Below are 22,435 nucleotides of genomic sequence, written 5' to 3'. Positions count from 1 at the left end.
AATATAGTGTGCTTATGCTTTATGATATATGTAAAAATTGCTTGTATTAATAAGTATTTTTTTTATGAATCTAACTCTTGTCTATTTTACAGTATAAAAAACACAAAATGGATAGACAACCCAATATTTTAAGAGACCTACCCGGAGACATGATTGATGAAATCTTGTCTAGAGTCGGTCAGAATTCTTCGGCACAACTATTTAAGGCGAGATCAGTTTGTAAGACATTCGAAGAACGTTCCAAGAATGTCTTGGTTTATAAGAGACTTTCGTTTGAAAGATGGGGGATATCACATTGGGAAACCAATAAGTTACGATGTGTTTACTTTGACGCATATATTGCGGGGAACCCAAATGCTATTTTACGCAATGGGTTAAGAAATTATTTTGACTCAATATATCCGAATATTGGACTTCGTGATTTAGAAAAAGCGGATAACATGCAACATAAAGAAGCATGTTATGCTTACGAATTAGTAATGTTCGCTTCTCACCAAAGTGAGAACAAGAACATCGGACTACAACTATTAAACAAAACGTTCCCACAAGTGACGGAGTCGGTAATTGGGGTAAGAAATGAGGTTTTTAGATTGTTACGGGACTGTTGGACATTACGTAACCCTCGTCCCTTTGACGACGTTACAACACGCTGTCTTATCAACGGCCATAACGGTTATGTTCCACAAGACCAAGGATGGGAAGTAGTCCTAGTAAAACCAGAATCCATGACTTGTTTCTGGACGTATGAATTACGTGTCTTTATTGCCTTTGCTGAACGACTTGTGTACTAGCTAGAATTATCTTCACAACCATCTTGTATCAAATTTATTGTGTGCTATATTTCATGCTATATGTAAAATAAACAGTATTGTAAGTTTGTAAAATGTTGTGTAAAAGTTTGAACGCGAAATATTATTATAATCAGTTTTTCATATAGAATTGTAGTAGTTGAATTGTATATTAGCTACTAAGTATGAACTTAACGGGTAGGTACTACCCGAATTTAAACTTATAAAACGCTAATATGAAGAAAAAGCTTTTATAAATGAGTTCATATTATGCTACGAAATACTATTAACTACTCTTAATATTCTGTATGATTAACTTGTTCCATTTAACTATTTTGAAGGAAATGGCACCGACTGCTCGACACACCGTGAATATGAATGAAGAGGAATTCCGTACTTTTCTAGCTTCAAACATAGCCGCAGTACAGGCTGCGCTACATACCAATAATAACCTTGGATCTAGCAGTACAGGAAATCGTGTAGGATGCACCTACAAAGAATTCACTGCCTGCAAACCTTTGGAATTTGATGGAACCGAAGGACCGATCGGATTGAAACGGTGGACCGAGAAGGTCGAATCGGTGTTTGCCATAAGTAAGTGTACTGAAGAGGACAAAGTGAAGTACGCTACGCATACCTTCACAGGTTCTGCGTTAACATGGTGGAATACCTATCTAGAGCAAGTGGGGCAAGATGATGCTTATGCACTACCGTGGTCAGCATTCAAGCACTTGATGAACGAGAAATACCGTCCCAGAACCGAGGTTAATAAGCTCAAGACAGAACTTAGAGGGTTATGAACCCAAGGATTTGATATTACCACGTACGAAAGACGATTCACAGAATTATGCCTATTGTGTCCGGGAGCGTTCGAAGATGAGGAAGAGAAGATCGACGCGTTTGTGAAAGGATTACCGGAAAGAATCCAAGAAGATATAAGTTCACACGAGCCCGCCTCCATACAACAGGCATGTAGAATGGCTCACAAACTAGTGAACCAGATTGAAGAAAGAATTAAAGAACAGACTGCTGAAGAGACCAATGTGAAGCAAGTCAAAAGAAAGTGGGAGGAAAACGGTGATAAGAATCACCAATACAACAACAACAGCAATTACAACAATAATCGCAACAATTATCCCAGCAATCGCAACATCAATTGCAACTACAACAAACGGCCCAACAACAACAACAACAACAACAACAACAACAACAACAACAACAACAACAGCAGCAACTACAACAATCATCCCAACAACAATAATAACCACAACAACAACAACAATCAGAAGCAGCTATGCCAAAGGTGTGAAAAGTATCACTCGGGGTTCTGCACCAAATTTTGCAACAAGTGTAAAAGAAATGGTCATAGCGCGGCGAAGTGTGAGGTCTACGGACCAGGGGTTAATAGAACGAAAGGAACAAATAGTGTCGGAACGAGTAATGGCGGAGCAAGTAGTGTCGGAGCAAGTTATGCCAATGTAGTTTGTTATAAATGTGAAAAACCGGGCCACATTATTAGAAATTGCCCGAACCAGGAGAACACGAATGGACAAGGCCGCGGAAGAGTTTTCAATATTAATGCGGCAGAGGCACAGGAAGACCCGGAGCTTGTTACGGGTACGTTTCTTATTGACAATAAATCTGCTTACGTTTTATTTGATTCGGGTGCGGATAGAAGCTATATGAGTAGGGATTTTTGTGCTAAATTAAGTTGTCCATTGACGCCTTTGGATAGTAAATTTTTACTCGAATTAGCAAATGGTAAATTAATTTCAGCAGATAATATATGTCGGAATCGAGAAATTAAACTGGTTAGCGAAACATTTAAGATTGATTTGATACCAGTAGAGTTAGGGAGTTTTGATGTGATAATCGGTATGGACTGGTTGAAAGAAGTGAAAGCAGAGATCGTTTGTTACAAAAATGCAATTCGCATTATACGAGAAAAAGGAAAACCCTTAATGGTGTACGGAGAAAAGGGCAACACGAAGCTACATCTTATTAGTAATTTGAAGGCACAAAAACTAATAAGAAAAGGTTGCTATGCTGTTCTAGCACACGTCGAGAAAGTACAAACTGAAGAAAAGAGCATCAATGATGTTCCCATTGCAAAAGAATTTCCTGATGTATTTCTGAAAGAATTACCGGGATTACCCCCACATCGATCCGTTGAATTTCAAATAGATCTTGTACCAGGAGCTGCACCAATAGCTCGTGCTCCTTACAGACTCGCACCCAGCGAGATGAAAGAACTGCAAAGCCAATTACAAGAACTTTTAGAGCGTGGTTTCATTCGACCAAGCACATCACCGTGGGGAGCTCCTGTTTTGTTTGTCAAGAAGAAAGATGGTACATTCAGGTTGTGTATCGACTACCGAGAGTTGAACAAACTTACCATCAAGAACCGCTACCCACTACCGAGAATCGACGACTTATTTGATCAACTACAAGGCTCGTCTTTTTATTCAAAGATTGACTTACGTTCCGGGTATCATCAAATGTGGGTGAAAGAAGATGATATTCCAAAGACTGCTTTCAGAACACGTTACGGTCATTACGAGTTTATGGTCATGCCGTTTGGTTTAACTAATGCACCAGCTGTGTTCATGGACCTTATGAACCGAGTGTGTGGACCATACCTTGACAAGTTTGTCCATTGTTTTCATTCATGGACCTTCGAAGGTTTAAACTTGTAATCACTAGAACATAGTTTAGTTAATTCTAAACTTGTTCGCAAACAAAAGTTAATCCTTCTAACTTGACTTTTAAAATCAACTAAACACATGTTCTATATCTATATGATATGCTAACTTAATGATTTAAAACCTGGAAACACGAAAAACACCGTAAAACCGGATTTACGCCGTCGTAGTAACACCGCGGGCTGTTTTGGGTTAGTTAATTAAAAACTATGATAAACTTTGATTTAAAAGTTGTTATTCTGAGAAAATTATTTTTATTATGAACATGAAACTATATCCAAAAATTATGGTTAAACTCAAAGTGGAAGTATGTTTTCTAAAATGGTCATCTAGACGTCGTTCTTTCGACTGAAATGACTACCTTTACAAAAACGACTTGTAACTTATTTTTCCGACTATAAACCTATACTTTTTCTATTTAGATTCATAAAATAGAGTTCAATATGAAACCATAGCAATTTGATTCACTCAAAACGGATTTAAAATGAAGAAGTTATGGGTAAAACAATATTGGATAATTTTTCTCATTTTAGCTACGTGAAAATTGGTAACAAATCTATTCCAACCATAACTTAATCAACTTGTATTGTATATTATGTAATCTTGAGATACCATAGACACGTATACAATATTTTGACCTATCATGTCGACACATCTATATATATTTCGGAACAACCATAGACACTCTATATGTGAATGTTGGAGTTAGCTATACAGGGTTGAGGTTGATTCCAAAATATATATAGTTTGAGTTGTGATCAATACTGAGATACGTATACACTGGGTCGTGGATTGATTCAAGATAATATTTATCAATTTATTTCTGTACATCTAACTGTGGACAACTAGTTGTAGGTTACTAACGAGGACAGCTGACTTAATAAACTTAAAACATCAAAATATATTAAAAGTGTTGTAAATATATTTTGAACATACTTTGATATATATGTATATATTGTTATAGGTTCGTGAATCAACCAGTGGCCAAGTCTTACTTCCCGACGAAGTAAAAAATCTGTGAAAGTGAGTTATAGTCCGACTTTTAAAATCTAATATTTTTGGGATGAGAATACATGCAGGTTTTATAAATGATTTACAAAATAGACACAAGTACGTGAAACTACATTCTATGGTTGAATTATCGAAATCGAATATGCCCCTTTTTATTAAGTCTGGTAATCTAAGAATTAGGGAACAGACACCCTAATTGACGCGAATCCTAAAGATAGATCTATTGGGCCTCACAAACCCCATCCAAAGTACCGGATGCTTTAGTACTTCGAAATTTATATCATATCCGAAGGGTGTCCCGGAATGATGGGGATATTCTTATATATGCATCTTGTTAATGTCGGTTACCAGGTGTTCACCATATGAATGATTTTTATCTCTATGTATGGGATGTGTATTGAAATATGAAATCTTGTGGTCTATTGTTATGATTTGATATATATAGGTTAAACCTATAACTCACCAACATTTTTGTTGACGTTTAAAGCATGTTTATTCTCAGGTGAATATTAAGAGCTTCCGCTGTTGCATACTAAAATAAGGACAAGATTTGGAGTCCATGTTTGTATGATATTGTGTAAAAACTGCATTCAAGAAACTGATTTCGATGTAACATATTTGTATTGTAAACCATTATGTAATGGTCGTGTGTAAACAGGATATTTTAGATTATCATTATTTGATAATCTACGTAAAGCTTTTTAAACTTTTATTTATGAAATAAAGGTTATGGTTTGTTTTAAAATGAATGCAGTCTTTGAAAAACGTCTCATATAGAGGTCAAAACCTCGCAACGAAATCAATTAATATGGAACGTTTTTAATCAATAAGAACGGGACATTTCATATTTTGTATTATTCGTTTCATCATTGTTGATCCTTGGTGGCCTAATCTCTCATGCCACAAACTGATCATTACAGGATCACATGATTTTTCTTTAACTACCACATTTACTTCAGGTACATTTATATGTGTATAATGTAAACCAGAATGAAGTCTTGGTAGTTTTTCAATTACACGATTCTTATCAGTGATACTTAAATATTTTTCATTTTCTGTTGTCACTGACTGATAATCATATCCATTTTGGTATATGTCAGAGAAACTTAACAAATTTCTCTTTGACATGGGAGAAAATAAGGCATTATTTATCATAAAATTTGTACCATTTGGTAACATGAATTTTGCCTTTCCCATTCCTTTTATTAAGTCCACAGGACCTGATATAGTATGTATAGTTCCTTCCGTTGCTTTCAAGTCTGTGAAATATTTTTTAGATTTGAGTATGGTGTGAGTAGCACCACTGTCTGCAATACAAATATCTCCACCATTTGACTGATTTCTTACTCCGACAGTATACATCGTGAACTTCAAAAAAAAAAATATGAGAAACAAATAATGAGTACATAATTCATCAATATATTACATTCAAAACATGTTACAAACGATAGCACATAATAAGGAAATATGTAGTAAACTAGATATGATGTAGATTGAAAATCTACAACCATTTATTTAACGAGAACATATAATAGGATATCTATATATATAGATATTAGAAATTTATTCATTAAAGTAGTCACAAGTTGGTTCAGTGATTTTTGTATCAAGGTCATCCACAAGATTTGCTTCTTTTCCTTTTCCCTTTAGGAATTCTTGATACCGATTAACAGAATGTTGATTTGTTCGGCAGTTTTTAGACCAGTGGCCAATTTTACCACATCGGTAACAAGAATCTTCAACATTCTTTGAAGAGCCTTCTTCAACATTGTGATTTGTGGGATTGTATGGTGTTTGGATTTTATAATTTTGTGAATTATTATTTCTTTGTCCACAACCACGACCACCACGACCACCACCACGACCATTACCATAAGGGTGATTTCGAACATAATTATGACTTTTATTATTGTTATGGTAATTTCCATGATGATGGTTTTGGCCAATATGGCTACGACCTTGTCCACGCCCTCGTCCATGTGCATTTCTTCTTTTATTATTATTATTGTTAATAACATTAGCTTCAGGAAATGCTAGCGCACCGGTAGGACGAGATTCTTGATTTTTCATCAGTAATTCTTTATTAACTTCTGCAACTAAGAGATAAGTTTGAAGTTTAGAAAAAGTTTTATAATTCTGCAATCTTAAATTTTCTTGCACAGTTATGTTTGCAGAATGCATTGTGGAGAAAGTTTTCTCCATCATATCAGCATCACTTATTTCTTGACCACAGAATTGAAGCTTTGAACGGATCTTGAACATGGCCGAGCTGTATTCACTTACCCTTTTGAAATCTTGGAACCTTAGATTTCTCCATTCTTCCCTCGCAGCTGGGAGTAATATTTCCTTTTGATTATCGAATCTACTCTTGATACTTTCCCATAAAACACGTGGATCTTTGATAGTGAGAAACATATGTTTTAAGGTGGTATCAATATGTTTGCGAATAAAAGCAATTGATTTTAATTTATCTTGATCGGAACAAGTATTGTTTTCTTTTAAAGTTTCTAGAATACCCAATGATCTAAGATTTATTTCTACGTCCATAACCCATGATGTGTAGTTTGTTCCCGATACGTCTAAGGCATCAAACTCAAGCTTTGATAAGTTTGACATTTTCTATTTTCAGAAAGATGAACAACATAAATCATAATCATAATCAATTTTTTTCATACACAAATAACAACATGAAATTAGAATTAGTTTAGATTCGTAAGTAGCAAACAAAGGAATAATGGTATGATTACAAATAATAAAATCATAAGGGAATGATAAAATATAGGTTCATCTAGTGGTGTACAAGCAACAAGGATGATAGCTATTATGACCAATACAGTAGGAGAAATCATCCTTGAGTTAATCATCTTTTTTTAAAAAAAATTTGAGAGTAGTAATTTGAGAAAATGAAGATTGATTTGTGAAAATGTGAAAACGGGGATGTTTAATTTATATTTGAAAAATATAGTTGTTGTAACGTCGTCAGTTGACGTTAACAATCGTTATGTTTATATGACCGTTGTAACGTCGTTAGTTGACGTTAACGAATAAAGTCACTATATCAAAACGCGTATGAGTAATATAAAGGACAAGATTTTTTTTTTATATCATACGTAAAGAATAAAAAAAAAAACAAAAGACAAAATCTTTCAAAAAGATACGGAGTATATATATGAGATCAATTTATCAACTTGTTGATTTTGAAAATGTTATGTATTTAAAAAGTCGTATTTTTCAAATACTTTAGGGGTATGTTATGTAACTTATAATTAATAATTTCTATCATGTCACTTTCATGTGAATAGTAAATTAATTAATTTCGTTTCATTTACTATTCATATGAATAGTAAATGAATTAATTTCGATTTACTATTTTGTTACTTGAGTAATATATATACATCATATATATATTTTATTTGACGTCTCGGTGTATATGTATGTGACCCCGAAGGCTCAAATAAAAATAAACATTAGTATGCATGAAATAAATAATGATTAATTGCATAAGTAATCATAAATGTTAGATAACATAAATATAAATGTTAGTGAAGTTAATAAGAGTTAGATTACAGAAATATAATTCAGGCGGTATAACCGACCATATATAACATAAATATAAATGTTAGTGAACATAACTGTAAATGTTAGTATACATAAATAAATGTTAGATAACATAAATGTAAATGTTAGTATACATAAATAAATGTTAGATAACATAAATGTAAATTAGACGACAGTGTCGACCATATATCATTTAGGTGGTATAACCGACCATATATTAGTTAGGTGGCAGGGCCAACCATATTTAGTATAAATGTTGAGATAATCGTGCTGATAACGTGTTATAATTTAGCAGTATAACTACCTTTAGTGGTCTGGTTCTTGACTGTAGGCTATTGATTATTAGAAGATAAAAGAGAGGGAGAGAGTATATTATAATTTTTGGTATATTTGATTTACATTCATCGATCCTTATTTATACTACTCAAATTCCACTGTACAATTCATTCATGAGATATCAAATAGGATTTGCTTTTTGACTTTATGTACAAATTTGCCGGCCACTTTTAATGTCTTATAACACAAATATCTTTTTAAGGTTAGAAACATAAACCTCAGCCAAGATTTATAGTAAACGTGCAGTCATAATCTTTAACAGCACAACACTCGTGAACAACGCTTTTTTCGTTTACTAGCCCTTATTCTATTATCATGAGTAATATCCAAAAGAAGATCCAAATCAGCCCTACCTTTATTCCTTTTCTATTCTGACGGAGAAGTTGAACGGAGATCGGAGCTTGGAGACGACGTGAGCTAAAATAGGGATCGACGGTATATCACGAGTAACTAACGGAAAAAATAGGTGGCAGGCGGAGGATGGCGGTGGTCCGGTGTTGCTGCTAATCGAAATTTTTAGGTTTCTGTGGTGGAGGTTCGATTGAAGTTCCGACATCGGTTGCAAAGATTCCAACATCGATTACGGTTCCGGTTAAGGTTTGATTTCTAGTGCTCGATTAAGGTTTTATTTGCTAAATCGATCACGGGCTGATTTGTGCTCTGAAATCTCTTTGTGTATGCTATGTTGTTTTTAAGAAATTGTTTAATCTTCAATGGGTTATAATTGTAAAGTCACAATGGTGAAATCAAATTTTCAATTACAGAATAAGCAATTGTATTTGATTTGAAACTGATGATGATGATGATGATGATGATGATGATGATGATGATGATGATGATGAAACTGATCGTTGAAATTAGGGTTCTGAGAACGGGGAAGAAAAGATGAAAGGAAAATGAAAAATGACAATTATACCCTCACATGTCATATGATAAGAGTTAACGGAAATAGTTAATTACAGTTAGTGCTAGGGACTCCCGGTGTAACTTGTGCAAACCACAGTGACCAAGTGCATAAATAAAAAGTTTCGGGACCACCTGTGTAATATAGGTTAAACCACTGGGACCAAACATGTAATTTTTTTTAAATAATTTAAGAAACTTTTACTATTACTTTTTCTTTTTTTATTATTTATATTTTTTAAAACGTATATACTTCACTATTTTCGTCATATATAATGTAATTATTTACACTTTATTTATTTATGCATGTGTCAAAATAGTTGTTCATTTGCAAAATGTAACTACTGCATTATATATCATTTAATTCTTTAATTTACATTCATTTATTACTTTCAATCATCTATTTTCTTAAAAATATAGTCAAATTTAGATTGAAATCATTCAAATATATCTTAAATTAAAATTTTGCTAGGTGATAGTTTTTAAAAAAATAAATGATACTCACACACTCAATATTGATCCATACACACTTAATTGACTATTTTGTCCTTACTTATAATAATAGAGGTTCATGTGATCCCTAGATAAATTTAAGGATATAGACTATTTTGTCCTTACTTATAGTAATAGATGTTCATGTGATCCCTAGATAAATTTAAGGATATAATTGTAAATTTTATAGTAAAAAGTGTGTATAGATAAAAAAACTAGTGTGTGAGTATCACTTCTTTTTAAAAATGAGGAATATTAGTTTAGCAAAACTATCAATTGACTAAAAGGATTTTTGGCCTAGCGATAACAAAAGAATGACATCAATTTTGTGGTTGTGGGTTTGAGAGCAGTCGTGGAAAAAAAAAATATATGTGTGTGTGTTTTTGTTGTTAAAAAAAAACCTTTCAATTGTTTATCTTCCTGGGTATAATAAACTTTTTAAGTGGGTTGCTATTTTAAGTACGTTTTATATGATATTCTTTTAATTTGTAACTAAAACGTTGGTCGACATGGTGTACGTGCTGCACTTTAATAATAGATATCAACGGTACCATGTACATTCACCTATTCTCTCTTTTCATATTACACCCAAAACACACACAATTTCCAACTTTCTCTGTTTGTGTCTTTTAATACACTATTCCTAGCTTACATAATTTGTCTAACTAGTTTTATACTGTATACACGACTTTCAATGATTAGCTCAAAATCATTACTTGTCTTATTGATCAAGTGTATGATATCATTGACAAATGTTGTTCTTGAAGCTGAGGCTAAGGCTTTCTTTGTGTTCGGTGACTCGATGGTCGATAGTGGAAATAACAACTACATGGTTACACTTATACGAGCCGATAAACCTCCTTATGGGATTGATTATCCGGGCCAAGTTGCTACGGGTCGGTTCTCTAATGGATATAACATTCCTGATCTTATCAGTTGAGTTATTTTATTTCCGTGTTATGTATAATCTTTTAATTTATACAATAATAATAATAATTTTGAGTTCAGTGCCTTTAGAGTTTTGTTTTGAGTGCCTTTCGGCTCGATTAGTTGAGTCGACATCAAACTTCGATATATTGGCGATTTAACTCCGCTCATAGCCTAAATTGATTTCTAGACAAGATATAAAACCCATGAAAACTTGATTCTACCATTTTCATGGCGTCTCGTTTTTTTTATTTTACTTATTAGTATTAGTCGGAAGTCCTCTTGGAAGCAATCTCTTTATCTGGTAAACAGAGAAAGAGTGGGGACAACAGACTCTACTCTTGCGAGTGTTTCACTCCGTATAGAGAAATGACTTCTCTTTATTCTAGGATAGAGGAAAGATTGTCTACGTCTCACCTCCACATACCTCGCATGTGCCGGATTAGGTTTCGTTGGTGTTTTTGGTGTAATAATAATAATAATTTTCTAGATAATTATTTAAGCAAATTTGATGAGTTATCAGGTCAAGCCATTGGTGAAGAAGCAACAATGCCATACATGAGTCCAGAATTCACAGGTGAGAAGTTACTTGTTGGTGCCAATTTTGCTTCTGCTGGTGTTGGCATACTTAATGACACAGGGACTCACTTTGTAAGTTTTTACTTATTATAAAAAGATGAAATAACAAATCTATTTAAATCATCCAAGTGTTTTCACTTAGTCCTGCTGACTTTCAATAAGTTTTTTTAAAACTTTTGTTCACTCGTATCCAGTTTAGTACCACTGAACAAAAATAACACTCCTTTCGTTTCAAATTAGTTGTCTTATTTAACTCTACAAGAATTTCTTTCACAACTTTAACTTTAAATATTTTTATTTATTTTTATATAATATTTGATGAAATAAAATTTATATGAATGAACTATGTTTTAAACGTGTTTTGATTGATATAATTTCCGGTCAAATACTATATACAAAACAAAAGTATTTAAGATCAAAGTTTAAACATAAATAACTCAAAAGTCAAACTGTGACAATTGTTTTTGAGATAGTGGGATTTAAAGGATTGATGACTTAAATAATCCACTCAAAAATATGTGTTAATAGTTTAAACAAGTGACTTATAGGGAAGAACGACTTCTTTCACCCGGGGATCGATTGGCATCCGTGGGTGGAGGAATGACTTCCCTTTTACTTTAGGGTAGAGGAAAGACTGTCTACATCTAACCTTCCCATACTCCACTTTGGTGGAATTGGGTATGGTTGTTGTTGTTGTTGTTGTTGTTGTTGTTGTTGTTAATAATAAATTACAATGTACATATGATGCAGGGACATCACATAAAGATCAGAATGCAAATTCAATACTTCAAAGAATATCAAGAAAGATTGAGTGACAGAATTGGGCCTGAAGAGTCTCAAAGACTTGTAAATAAAGCATTGACACTTGTAACATTGGGAGCCAATGATTTTGTAAACAACTACTATTTACCACTCTCCCCAACATCTCGACAGTTTTCGATTCCAGATTATGTTGTCTACTTGATCTCTGAATACCGCAAAATCTTAATGGTATTTACATTGTCAAGCAGTAACGATCATAACATTTGTTTACCTTTTTTCTGTATTAAGTCTTGTTCCCATTTACCTCCGTTTGGGAAGTGTCTGATTCTTTGTCTCCTAGACCAATTTTCAGATGAAGTCACAAAGAAACAATAATTTTACTTACTGAATTAAGAGTTGTACAAAACATATCATTTAAGTGGAACATAAATAGTAATCTCCTCTTGATTATGGTAATTGAACGTGTTATCAATGGACGCAGAGGCTTTATGAAATGGGATTGCGAAGGATTCTGGTCACAGGCACGGGCCCGTTAGGATGTGCACCAGCAGAACTAGCCGTACGTAGTCAAGATGGTGAATGTTCGCCAGAATTACAAACAACGTCAACTTTGTTCATCGCTCAACTTCAACAGTTGCTTGAATGTCTCAATAGTGAAATAGGTAGCGACGTGTTTATAGGCGCCCATACTCGACAAACCAACCTTGACTTCGTATCTAACCCTCAAAAATACGGTAAGTTTAGAAATTTCATAAAATGCAACATCATAAAACACAATTTTGATGAATACTGAACAAGTTTATTGGTTGTTGCAAATTAAGGGTTTGTTACATCAAAGGTAGCTTGTTGCGGAGTAGGGCCATATAATGGTTTCGGGCTATGCACATTAATCTCTAACTTGTGTCCCAATAGGGATTTGCACGTATTTTGGGATGCTTTCCATATGACCGAAAGAGCAAACGGTATCGTTGTACAGCTAATGTTAACTGGTTCAACTGACTACATGATACCAATGAATATCAGTACAATCATGGCTCTTGATGCTGCTGATATTATGTGATTGCAATTTGCAAACCATCTATGGACTCAAATTCTGCACCATCTTCACGTATTAGAATTAACATATTGTTGGTGTATGTTACTTTTATCTAAGATTGATTTCAAATTGTATGATGTAAACTTCACAAATATTATGATTATCATGCTAGATCCCAAGTCTATGATATTTATTGTTAACTACAAATACTCGTACATAGGGAGTACTATTTAATCTTTGTTACAACATATTTTATGAAACTGAGATAGCACAACATGTGGGAAGTTACATTTAATCATGATTTAATATAATGTTAACTGTAATATGCTTCTTACTTTTTGAGATTTACTTTTTCATTTGATATATTGATGTGTATTTCGTCACTTATAAAAACTTAGTACATTCGCCCTTTTAAAAATACACCAAAAAATACACATTTCTATCTCTCTGGTTCTTCTTCTTTTAAAAAAAAAAGTATTACTTTGATTGTATTTAAGTATATGTACACAGTAATGGCTAGCTCAATACGATTAACTGTAATGTTCATGTGTCTAATATTAAGCAATGTTGTTCTTGAAGCTGAGACTAAAGCTTTCTTTGTGTTTGGTGACTCGTTGGTTGATAGCGGAAATAACAACTATTTGGTTACCCTTGCACGAGCCGATTCACCTCCTTATGGGATTGATTATCCAAGTCAGCGTGCTACGGGCCGGTTTAGCAATGGATATAACATTCCTGACCTTATCAGTTGAGTTCTTTACCTTATTTAGTCCTTTTAAATATATCAATTATTATTAAAGATTAAATTTTTAGTAAATTTTTAATTATTAAAACAAGGTCAAGCCATTGGTGAAGAAGCAACCATGCCATACTTGAGCCCAAATCTCACAGGTGAAAAGTTACTTGTTGGTGCCAATTTTGCTTCTGCTGGTGTTGGCATACTTAATGACACTGGATCACAATTTGTGAGTTCACTTACTATAAGAAAAAAAAAAGTCATAATTGATTATAGAAAAATATGAATATTTTGACCTGAGTAACATGTGAAATATATATGATGCAGGGACATCTAATAAAGATCAAACTGCAAATGCAATACTTTGAACAGTATCAACAAAGAGTGAGTGATATAATTGGCCCTAAAGAGACAAAAAGGCTTGTAAATCAAGCATTAACATTCATGACATTAGGAGGCAACGATTTCGTAAACAACTACTATTTGGTACCATTTTCACTACGATCTCGACAGTTTTCTCTCCCAGATTATGTCGTCTACGTGATTTCTGAATACAGGAAAATTTTAAAGGTATGTACATATGGTTCCTTAAGTATTTTAACTCATGAATTCAGACATGTAATAAAGGAATCAGGAGTCAAAGTTTTGCTGACTTCCATATATACAAATTTTAGAACTAGAACTTTAGTGACTTTTTAGTGTTATTTTAAGTAAGGGGCATCTATTTTGGAACATATATAAATAGTACTGTGAACTTTTTTTTGGGACTGATGGAGTAATACAAACATAAAAACTGTTTTTCTATGCTCTAATATCTTGAACTAAGTTTCAGGATTCGTAGCCCGTGCACTCTGCTAACTGAACATGTTATTGATGGATGCAGCAGTTGTATCAATTGGGATTGAGAAGGATTATGGTTTCAGGCACAGGACCATTGGGATGTGCACCAGCAGAACTAGCCCAACATAGCCCAGATGGTAATTGTGCACCCGAATTGCAAAGAGCAGCAAATTTGTTCAATCCTCAAATACAAGCATTGGCTGATAGTCTCAATAGTAAGATAGGGAGCAATGTGTTTATCGGTGTCAATACTCGAGAAACCAACTTCGACTTCATTTCTAACCCTGAAAGATACGGTAAGTTCTAAAATAAATCATCTTTCAAACGCGTGTCTTAAAAGTTAAAATACCTTTTCGGTGAATATTGAACATTTTTATTTGTTGAGAAGGATTTGTTACATCAAAGGTAGCGTGCTGCGGACAAGGACCATATAATGGGATCGGGATATGCACGAAAGTATCGAACTTGTGTGCTGATAGGAATGCATATGTGTTTTGGGACGCTTTTCATCTAACTGAGCGAGCAAATAGACTCGTAGTGCAACAGATATTAACCGGTTCGACTGACTTCATGTCACCAATGAATCTTAGTACCATCATGGCTTTGGATGCTTCTAATAATATGTGACTACAAAATATCTATGGGCTCAAAATCTGCATAAGCGCTTGTTTGGTTTGGTATATTATAAGGGTATATATAACTTGTTACTTGTATGATTAAGTTCCAATTGTTAGTTTTTATATGATATCTATTTGGGAGATTGTAACTTCAATAAATTGGTATAGAACTGTAGCTACCCATGTAATAATAATATTATAATGTGAGATCCTAAATTTAAAGCATTTATTTGACTGGTGCAATGTACATTAAACAAAACAAGATGATTTAATGATACGATGATAACATAACACGTGGGGAAATGCACGTGCTTTCAACATGTATGTGAGTAGCTAAAGGACAAAATTTATTGTACCTAAGTCTTGATTTCAACTTTCAGTCGAATGTTAAGTTATAGAAAAAGAATGGTACTCTTTTTTAATGTATAGTCCATTTGTCAATAATAATGTACAGGATTTTCATACACACATTTAATGGTTGGTTTACTATAGATTTTTTCTTTAAATGATTATAAAGAATCAAAATGCATATATCCTCCTAAATTGCTTTATTAAAAAAACAAAAAACAAAAAAAACAGAGCTACTGGATTTATCAAGTATAGATATCTCATTAGTAGTTACTAAAAAAGAAAAAGAAGGATAAAAATGTGTGTAGGTAGGCCAAATCTGAACCTGTTTTCATTCGTCCTTGACCCGCCCAATTTGCATCCTCTAAATTTGTCCCTGAATCCTTGTGATTTAGACAGTCGCTTGAAATGATTACAACCACTAAAGAACCTGGTACCTTTTTCAGGAATGCTCAAAGACAATTTAGTTTCTATTAAACTAATGAATATAAATACAACATACAACAGAACAAGGATTACTCTAAAGTCTAAAGTTACAAAGATGTACCATTTACACTAGTACGAGTTGCTTGTCTAGCCTGAATGACCATGTCGAGGGTCTCATCAGGGACTGTGATACCACTCGTTTCCAGGTCGGCAACTATTGCGATAGCTGCATCAAGTTCTCCAAGATCAAGGCATAATGTGATGACCTCGTCGTATAATGGACTGAAAAACACAAAGGATCAGATATCATCCACAGAAACACTTTCATGCAAATTTAACCTCTACATTAAGTGACATAAACTATAATGTAATATGTTCATGTAAGACTACTATATATTTATACTAGTCTTTAATACTGTCAAAAACTGATGGTTTTTGGATAATAAAGAAGTAAGACTAGTATATATCGCATTAATTGATCTTGAAATTACCTTCCAAACACATAACCAAGGCTATGTGTTGTTCCTAAAATCTCTAAGAAAGCAGAAGGATAAGGAGCTCGTATTGCTGCACGCAGAATTATCGCACAGTCTCCAATTGTTGGTTTCCCATCCAACTCTATTACCTAAAATCAATTGGTCATTAACAACTGTTAGAAATACATAAGAACTCGCTATTTGCTAACTTTCAAAAGGATCATTATTTAAACAAAATAAAGAGATAATTACCTTTCGCATTAGCTTAACCGCCATTTCTACTTCCCATTCTTGTGACCATCGTCTAGGCGGGGTATTTCTTATTTCCATTTCCCATGTCCAACCCCAAGCATCAGCAATTGTGTACATATCTGACACATCAAATATTTTTCTATCGCGTAACTCCTTAAGTGCGTCCAGTATATCCAATGGAAGCCATTCTTCATCATCATCGTTCTACATTCAATAGAATACATAACATAATGTTCAAAATACAAATCTAAAAGTAACAAGTAAAGGCAGGTGACCATAATGATCAATAACTGGTTTTTCATCCAAACTAGAACTCAACTGGTTTTTAAACACTATTTTTTTTTTTTTACTACTCAACTGGTTTTTAATTACTTTTTTTTTTCACTTCTCAACTGGTTTCAAATCCTCAGTTTCAACACGTACCACCAAATGACACTATTGATGTTCATACCTCCATTTTAGCAATTCGGGCCAATTTTTTTGCAGATTTTTTTGATTTAGCTGGTGTAGTATCGGGACCTTTAAATAATTGAACACCAATCATTTGAAGGGGGTTTGCAGCTGCTTCCTTGTCCTTAACCGCTTCCGTATCAGCAGATTGGATTTCAGTTTGTTCAACTACCTCTTCTTTATCTGCTTCATCATCATCACCCTGCTTAGTGACATCATCACTGACATCAGCATTATCAGAGACCTCTGAAGCTTCCACTTCAATTGCTGTCTGCTTCATAAGTTCAGGTTCTAAACATTCTCCAAGAAATCGTCGTCTCCAAAACTCGGTATTTCCTTCTTCTAGCCTCACCCGAGATACTAATTCTTGGATTTCCTCATCAATCTGTGTAAAAAAATTGAAAACCCACATAGAATTTGCAGGTAAATTACAAATTAAGTTGGATATCCATAGTGGTTAAATAGTAGAGGTGGTAAAATAGGCAGGTGGTGTTTGATCCAAAAGTTGAAATTTTTATGGGTCAAAAAGGTCAGGTAGGGTCAAGTAACCTTTAGCCTGAAAGACATTTTACCCAAATACAGAACAATATTAGATATATCTCATAAGACAAATTTAACACGACTCAAACCTATTTTGAGTTACACATTTTATTCTATTATTTGACAACTTAACGTATTATGGACCATAACAAAAATTACCCAATTAGACCCAAACCCATTTTGACATGTTCCCAACCCGGCCAAATTAACAACTTCACAATCATACCTCTTCTTCTTGTTCTTGAACAGGAGGAACCCATAGAGGCTTGTTTCTAGATCGATTTATTCTTCTAGCCTTCTGAACACGCTGATAAAGCACACTGCGGGTCCCGTCAGTAGGTAAACCTTGTGCTTCAAGTTCTTCCACTAACTCAGGTACAAGCATCTTACTTGCAGCCTTAGGCTTTAATGCATTTTTGTTCGGGCGTTTAAGGACGTGAAATAACCATTCTAAAACCCGTACATAATCAGATTCAGAAGCGTCTCCCAATAGTGACGGGCCTCTTCTTCGCAAGGCCCGTAGTACTTTTCTCTGATACCTTCTCCATGTTTCAAGACATTGTTGTCTGAATGAAGTTTCTAAGGGGTTTTTATAAACAAATCCCGCAACATCAGGATCTAGTGAAGTCTTTCCTTCTCGTGGGACCCATCTCTTGCGCTCACCTGTAAGTCCACCCTCCTCGATGTATCTGGTTGATGTGAAGTGTTAATAAAAAGTAATACAAATAGTTTTGACAATAACTAATAATGCATAATACATATATGTACCATAAATTTTGATATTAGCCTGATTTACACACCTGGCAATGTAATCAATCTCGTATCCTACATCCGCTTCTGTTTGCATAGGTTCGATCCAAGAGCTAACCATGGTTCTATACTTTTGACTAAGTATCATTGCTCTGGCTGGTATAGCCACATTTTCTTTACTCATAGCTTCTAGAGCTTCCAAAAGGTCAATAATCCTTCCTGATTACAATAACAGTATTTAGTTAATGCAACTCGAAAAAGGAAAATGGAGATATTAATACAACGTTAAAGTTTCACCTTCTCTGCATAAAGCCCGAAGATATAAAGAAAGGGGATCTCCATTTTTTCCTTCATTGTATAGAACTTTAATTCCTCCTTCAATTTTTATAAGCGCCCGAAAATGTCGAATAGCTTCTCTTACTGCACAATATTTGGTAAAGCATTCGACCAATAGCCTGAAATGACACCAAAAAGATTGATAAAAATAATAATAACTGTGGTATACATGATGACAACTCGTATACATAGATGAAATATGTTTTCTGGTAATTGCAGATTGATAACAAATCAAAATTATGAGTGATCATAATGTCTTTAATGACATCCATTTCCATTTCTCAAATTATAACGACTAAAGAATTTACTTACGCATAGGTTCTCACATTAGGTTGTACACGTTTGTAATCTTCCACCATCATGCCAAGTAGGTGGGCAACATCTTGTACCCTGCATGATTACACTTCCAATTATAAAGTATAGTGCATATTAAATGAAGGTAACAAATACTATAAATAGCTTCTACACTAAATTAGAAGGTTATTTCATTTACGAAGAATACTACCTCTATTTAAATCGGTACACAGATATGCATAGATATGTTAACACACACAAATCTATAGATATAAATATACCCATATGTGTGTATTATTGTGTCTTGGTCTATGTATTTGTCTATGAACAAATAAATAATCGTTTTAATTTGTTGAATATTACCTGTCAGAGGATTCTGCCCTTGTATAAGCCTGTATTAACCAGTTATACGTCTCTGTGTCGGGTTTCATATACTCTGTGATCCAAAGATAGTATACGTAAAAAAAGGGAAATCTTATCAAAGTTATGAATATCCAATGCAGCAAGAAATACCACAAGTGAATCAAATTTCTTTCTTTAGCACTGATATTCAAATCCTTAATTTATAGCTAAAAATCAAAGGGAAGTTTGAAAACATGAAATTGCACAGGAAAACATAAATATCGAACACAAAAAAACCTAGCCAATCCTTCAATAAAAACAGTAAACTGAATAAATGCTACAACAAATCGACAATATGAAGCAAGTATTTAGAATCAACGATAACAGATGCACGAAAATTGATATTGTAACAATTATACCTTGCCCATAAATCATGTTCTCAAACGTCGCAAATGCAATTTCAGGTATTCCACAGGTCGCCTGCAAGCACAAAAGGTATTTAGCTATATAATTCGATTCATATTCAGTTAATCAATGCGGAGTAAATTACAATGTCCTGGAAGTAGAGGTGGCGATTTTGACCCATTTACTTAAGAATGGGTATATATGGGTTATGTTTATCTCAATAAAATAAAACTGAAAATAACAGGTCAGATTGGTCAGAAGTCCCTTGAAAATATTCAACCGAAACTTTTTTCGGTAAAATCAACATGAACGATGTAATATTAAAGTTTTTACAATGATATAGAACACAAGGAGTATTTCAAATTTATTTTTACAAGGTGGATACAGTTGTTTTGGATAAACCAGCCCGTTTAAAAACCTCAACCTGTAAGTTTCTCACATAGACAAGCAGAAAACGCTATCACCATAACTAACTTGCCTGACAACTAAGGAGACAATTGAAATGATAAGTGGTAGCCATCCTCCCAACTTCTTCCATTTTATAAGCTATGGTTAATGCATTTGAATGATCTCCAGCTTTACAATTTTCTTCGATCAGAAGATCATATATCTCATCAGTAGCTCTAATCTTACCCTCGGCACCTTTTAGAAACACTTTATTGGCATCAGCCAAATGGTTGTTTCTAATAAGTTCCTCTAGTCACAAACAACAATTAGATAACATTTAAAGAGTAAGAACGATTAAAGCAAAAGTTAAAAACTTTCAACTTTTTTATGATTTTGAGGACCAAATGGTTACCAATAAGAATCAGCCAAGCATTACGAATATCGAAATTCAGTTTCTCCATGGCCGCAAGAATCTCTAACCCTCTTGTAGCATAACCTTTCGAACCAAATAAACGAACCAGTGCGGTAAACGTTTCAGGAAGAGGACATAGACCTTCACTTAGCTCCCTTCTCAATGCATTCATCTACATTTCACATTGTCCCAAATTATACTTTTATTAGTACTAGATAATTAGATAAGTAGATAATTGCTTCCTAGCAATTATATTAACAATTCTAATACATTATCGATCAGACTAACTAAAATCCACATTAGATCAAATAGATTGACACGAATTGTAGCTCAAAAACAATACTTACAGCGCCTTCATAATCACCATTAAGAGTATGAGAAATCACCAAACCATGAAATGACCTAGGTCCAGGATTAATACCAGCAGCAATCATATCATAAATAACTTCCGAAACGCCACCAACATCACGATTTCGTGCATGTTCCATCAAATCCTCCATAAACAACAATCTCAGCCCCTTCTCCATCGTTGTTACTGACAACAATGATTCATCGTCCTTCTGTTGTGACTGTTTTTTTCGCTTTTGTGATACTGCAGAAGCGCGAACAACGACTGCATTTTGGTGAAATTGAGAGGAATTAAAACGTGAATCGACATGGCTTCTGGTGAAATTGAGGGGAATTTGTGCGTATGAGAGTAAATTAGCCATGAATTTGGGTGTGGTGAGGTAGCGTATGAGTTTATCCGTGTGTGTAATTGAATGAATTTAGGGTTTTGATTAGGAAGTTGAAGATGAAGAAATCATGGTGTGTTGGAGGTTCCTGGGAAGAACGAAATGGATAAGAGTGGGTTTTTGAGCAGCAGAGGGTTTAAGATTTGAGTGTAAAAAATTCTACTTGTACGAGCAACTGCAATTAAAAAAATATTTAACAATAGTTTAAGTAAAAAAAATTTGAAGAAAAAAATATTGTAAATTAAAAAGTGAAATGAAACTTTATTATTTAACTAATTTTAAATTTTAGTCCATTGTCTTTCTCCAACAAATATATATATATATATATATATTTTTAAACATACTGTTACAAATTATAAATATAATTATAATTATAATTATAATTATACATATATATACGGAATACGATATATGCGATAAAAAATGCCTTTCTATTAATCGAATACATCTTCAATATCGAGCAACACTAGTATTTCGGTAACCAGTACTAAACTAAGGAGATAGGTGTCGTATCCAAAGATGTTCTTGGTTCCATGCTAGTAACTTAAAGATCGAATTATAGCTCAGCGGTATTTTTTGGTGTCTAAAGACTGCACTTGGTTGTGGGTTAATGAGCAAAGTGCGACGTGATTCAGGTGTCAAATCCGGAGGTATCAAAAGGAGGTGTAATAAGCGGGTCGGGTTATTGTTGTGGGATGGAAAACAAGTTGAAGTTGGGTGTTGTTTAACATCTCTTCAAGTGGAAGATTGTTGAGTGCGAATCAAGTTAAACGGGAAAACGAAGAATGCTGCTATTTAAGGTTTTTCGCGACTGGGAGATACAATATTGCGCCCGCGAGATTTAGGCAGTCGAGCAGCAAGCTGGAAGCATGGACGTCACGACCGGGAAGGAGGTGGTTGAGACCGTGAAATTATGCGACCAGAGTTGGATTTCGACTAGGAGTTCGCTCTTGCTTCGAGTTCGTTATCGTTTTGCACTATAAATACACCCATATG

The 22,435-nt window shown here is 34.0% G+C and overlaps 3 protein-coding genes across 4 annotated transcripts; 2 read left to right on the top strand and 1 right to left on the bottom strand.

Annotated features, from left to right (window-relative positions):
- Positions 1-10,484: 10,484 nt before the first annotated feature.
- LOC139857507 (GDSL esterase/lipase LTL1-like) lies at positions 10,485-13,118 on the top strand. Of its 2 annotated transcripts, none has more exons than XM_071846291.1 (5): positions 10,485-10,725; positions 11,241-11,368; positions 12,047-12,286; positions 12,540-12,792; positions 12,880-13,118. In XM_071846291.1, the coding sequence occupies exons 1-5, from the start codon at positions 10,485-10,487 to the stop codon at positions 13,116-13,118; spliced, it is 1,101 nt and encodes a 366-aa protein (XP_071702392.1). The 2 variants fall into 2 exon arrangements, with proteins under 2 accessions (XP_071702392.1, XP_071702397.1); XM_071846296.1 differs by having other exon boundaries at positions 12,897-12,925.
- A 476-nt stretch (positions 13,119-13,594) lies between these two features.
- LOC139857499 (GDSL esterase/lipase LTL1-like) lies at positions 13,595-15,297 on the top strand. The gene is made up of 5 exons (XM_071846281.1): positions 13,595-13,841; positions 13,932-14,059; positions 14,158-14,400; positions 14,714-14,966; positions 15,059-15,297. Exons 1-5 carry the CDS (start codon positions 13,595-13,597, stop codon positions 15,295-15,297), a joined length of 1,110 nt encoding a protein of 369 aa, XP_071702382.1.
- Positions 15,298-15,856: 559 nt separating this feature from the next.
- LOC139857496 (uncharacterized) lies at positions 15,857-21,556 on the bottom strand. Its single transcript, XM_071846269.1, has 13 exons — positions 21,053-21,556; positions 20,706-20,877; positions 20,385-20,602; positions 19,921-19,981; positions 19,523-19,595; positions 19,178-19,255; positions 18,827-18,984; positions 18,580-18,748; positions 18,006-18,468; positions 17,241-17,624; positions 16,790-16,993; positions 16,553-16,686; positions 15,857-16,343 (listed from the first exon to the last, which is right to left on the bottom strand). Exons 1-13 carry the CDS (start codon positions 21,413-21,415, stop codon positions 16,169-16,171), a joined length of 2,652 nt encoding a protein of 883 aa, XP_071702370.1. The 5' UTR covers positions 21,416-21,556; the 3' UTR covers positions 15,857-16,168.
- Between the last annotated feature and the right edge of the window lie 879 nt (positions 21,557-22,435).

The sequence above is a fragment of the Rutidosis leptorrhynchoides genome, chromosome 1 (genome assembly GCF_046630445.1).
Source record: "Rutidosis leptorrhynchoides isolate AG116_Rl617_1_P2 chromosome 1, CSIRO_AGI_Rlap_v1, whole genome shotgun sequence".
NCBI lineage: Eukaryota > Viridiplantae > Streptophyta > Magnoliopsida > Asterales > Asteraceae > Rutidosis > Rutidosis leptorrhynchoides.
The sequence above is the reverse complement of the archived record's forward strand: the minus strand, read 5'-3'. Positions and strand labels throughout refer to the sequence as shown.

Bases quoted from the DNA above. Each gene is read 5' to 3' on its own strand.
- LOC139857507 (XM_071846291.1), top strand. From the start codon at position 10,485: ATGATTAGCTCAAAATCATTACTTGTCTTATTGATCAAGTGTATGATA. The intron at 10,726-11,240 runs GTTGAGTTATTT...ATGAGTTATCAG, and splicing joins TAACATTCCTGATCTTATCA to GTCAAGCCATTGGTGAAGAA. The intron at 12,793-12,879 runs GTAAGTTTAGAA...TTGCAAATTAAG, and splicing joins ATCTAACCCTCAAAAATACG to GGTTTGTTACATCAAAGGTA.
- LOC139857499 (XM_071846281.1), top strand. From the start codon at position 13,595: ATGTACACAGTAATGGCTAGCTCAATACGATTAACTGTAATGTTCATG. The intron at 13,842-13,931 runs GTTGAGTTCTTT...TATTAAAACAAG, and splicing joins TAACATTCCTGACCTTATCA to GTCAAGCCATTGGTGAAGAA. The intron at 14,401-14,713 runs GTATGTACATAT...TGATGGATGCAG, and splicing joins AATACAGGAAAATTTTAAAG to CAGTTGTATCAATTGGGATT.
- LOC139857496 (XM_071846269.1), bottom strand. From the start codon at position 21,415: ATGGCTAATTTACTCTCATACGCACAAATTCCCCTCAATTTCACCAGA. The intron at 18,985-19,177 runs GTAAGTAAATTC...GTGTCATTTCAG, and splicing joins CCTAATGTGAGAACCTATGC to GCTATTGGTCGAATGCTTTA. The intron at 16,994-17,240 runs GTATGAACATCA...TATTGAATGTAG, and splicing joins CCCGAATTGCTAAAATGGAG to AACGATGATGATGAAGAATG.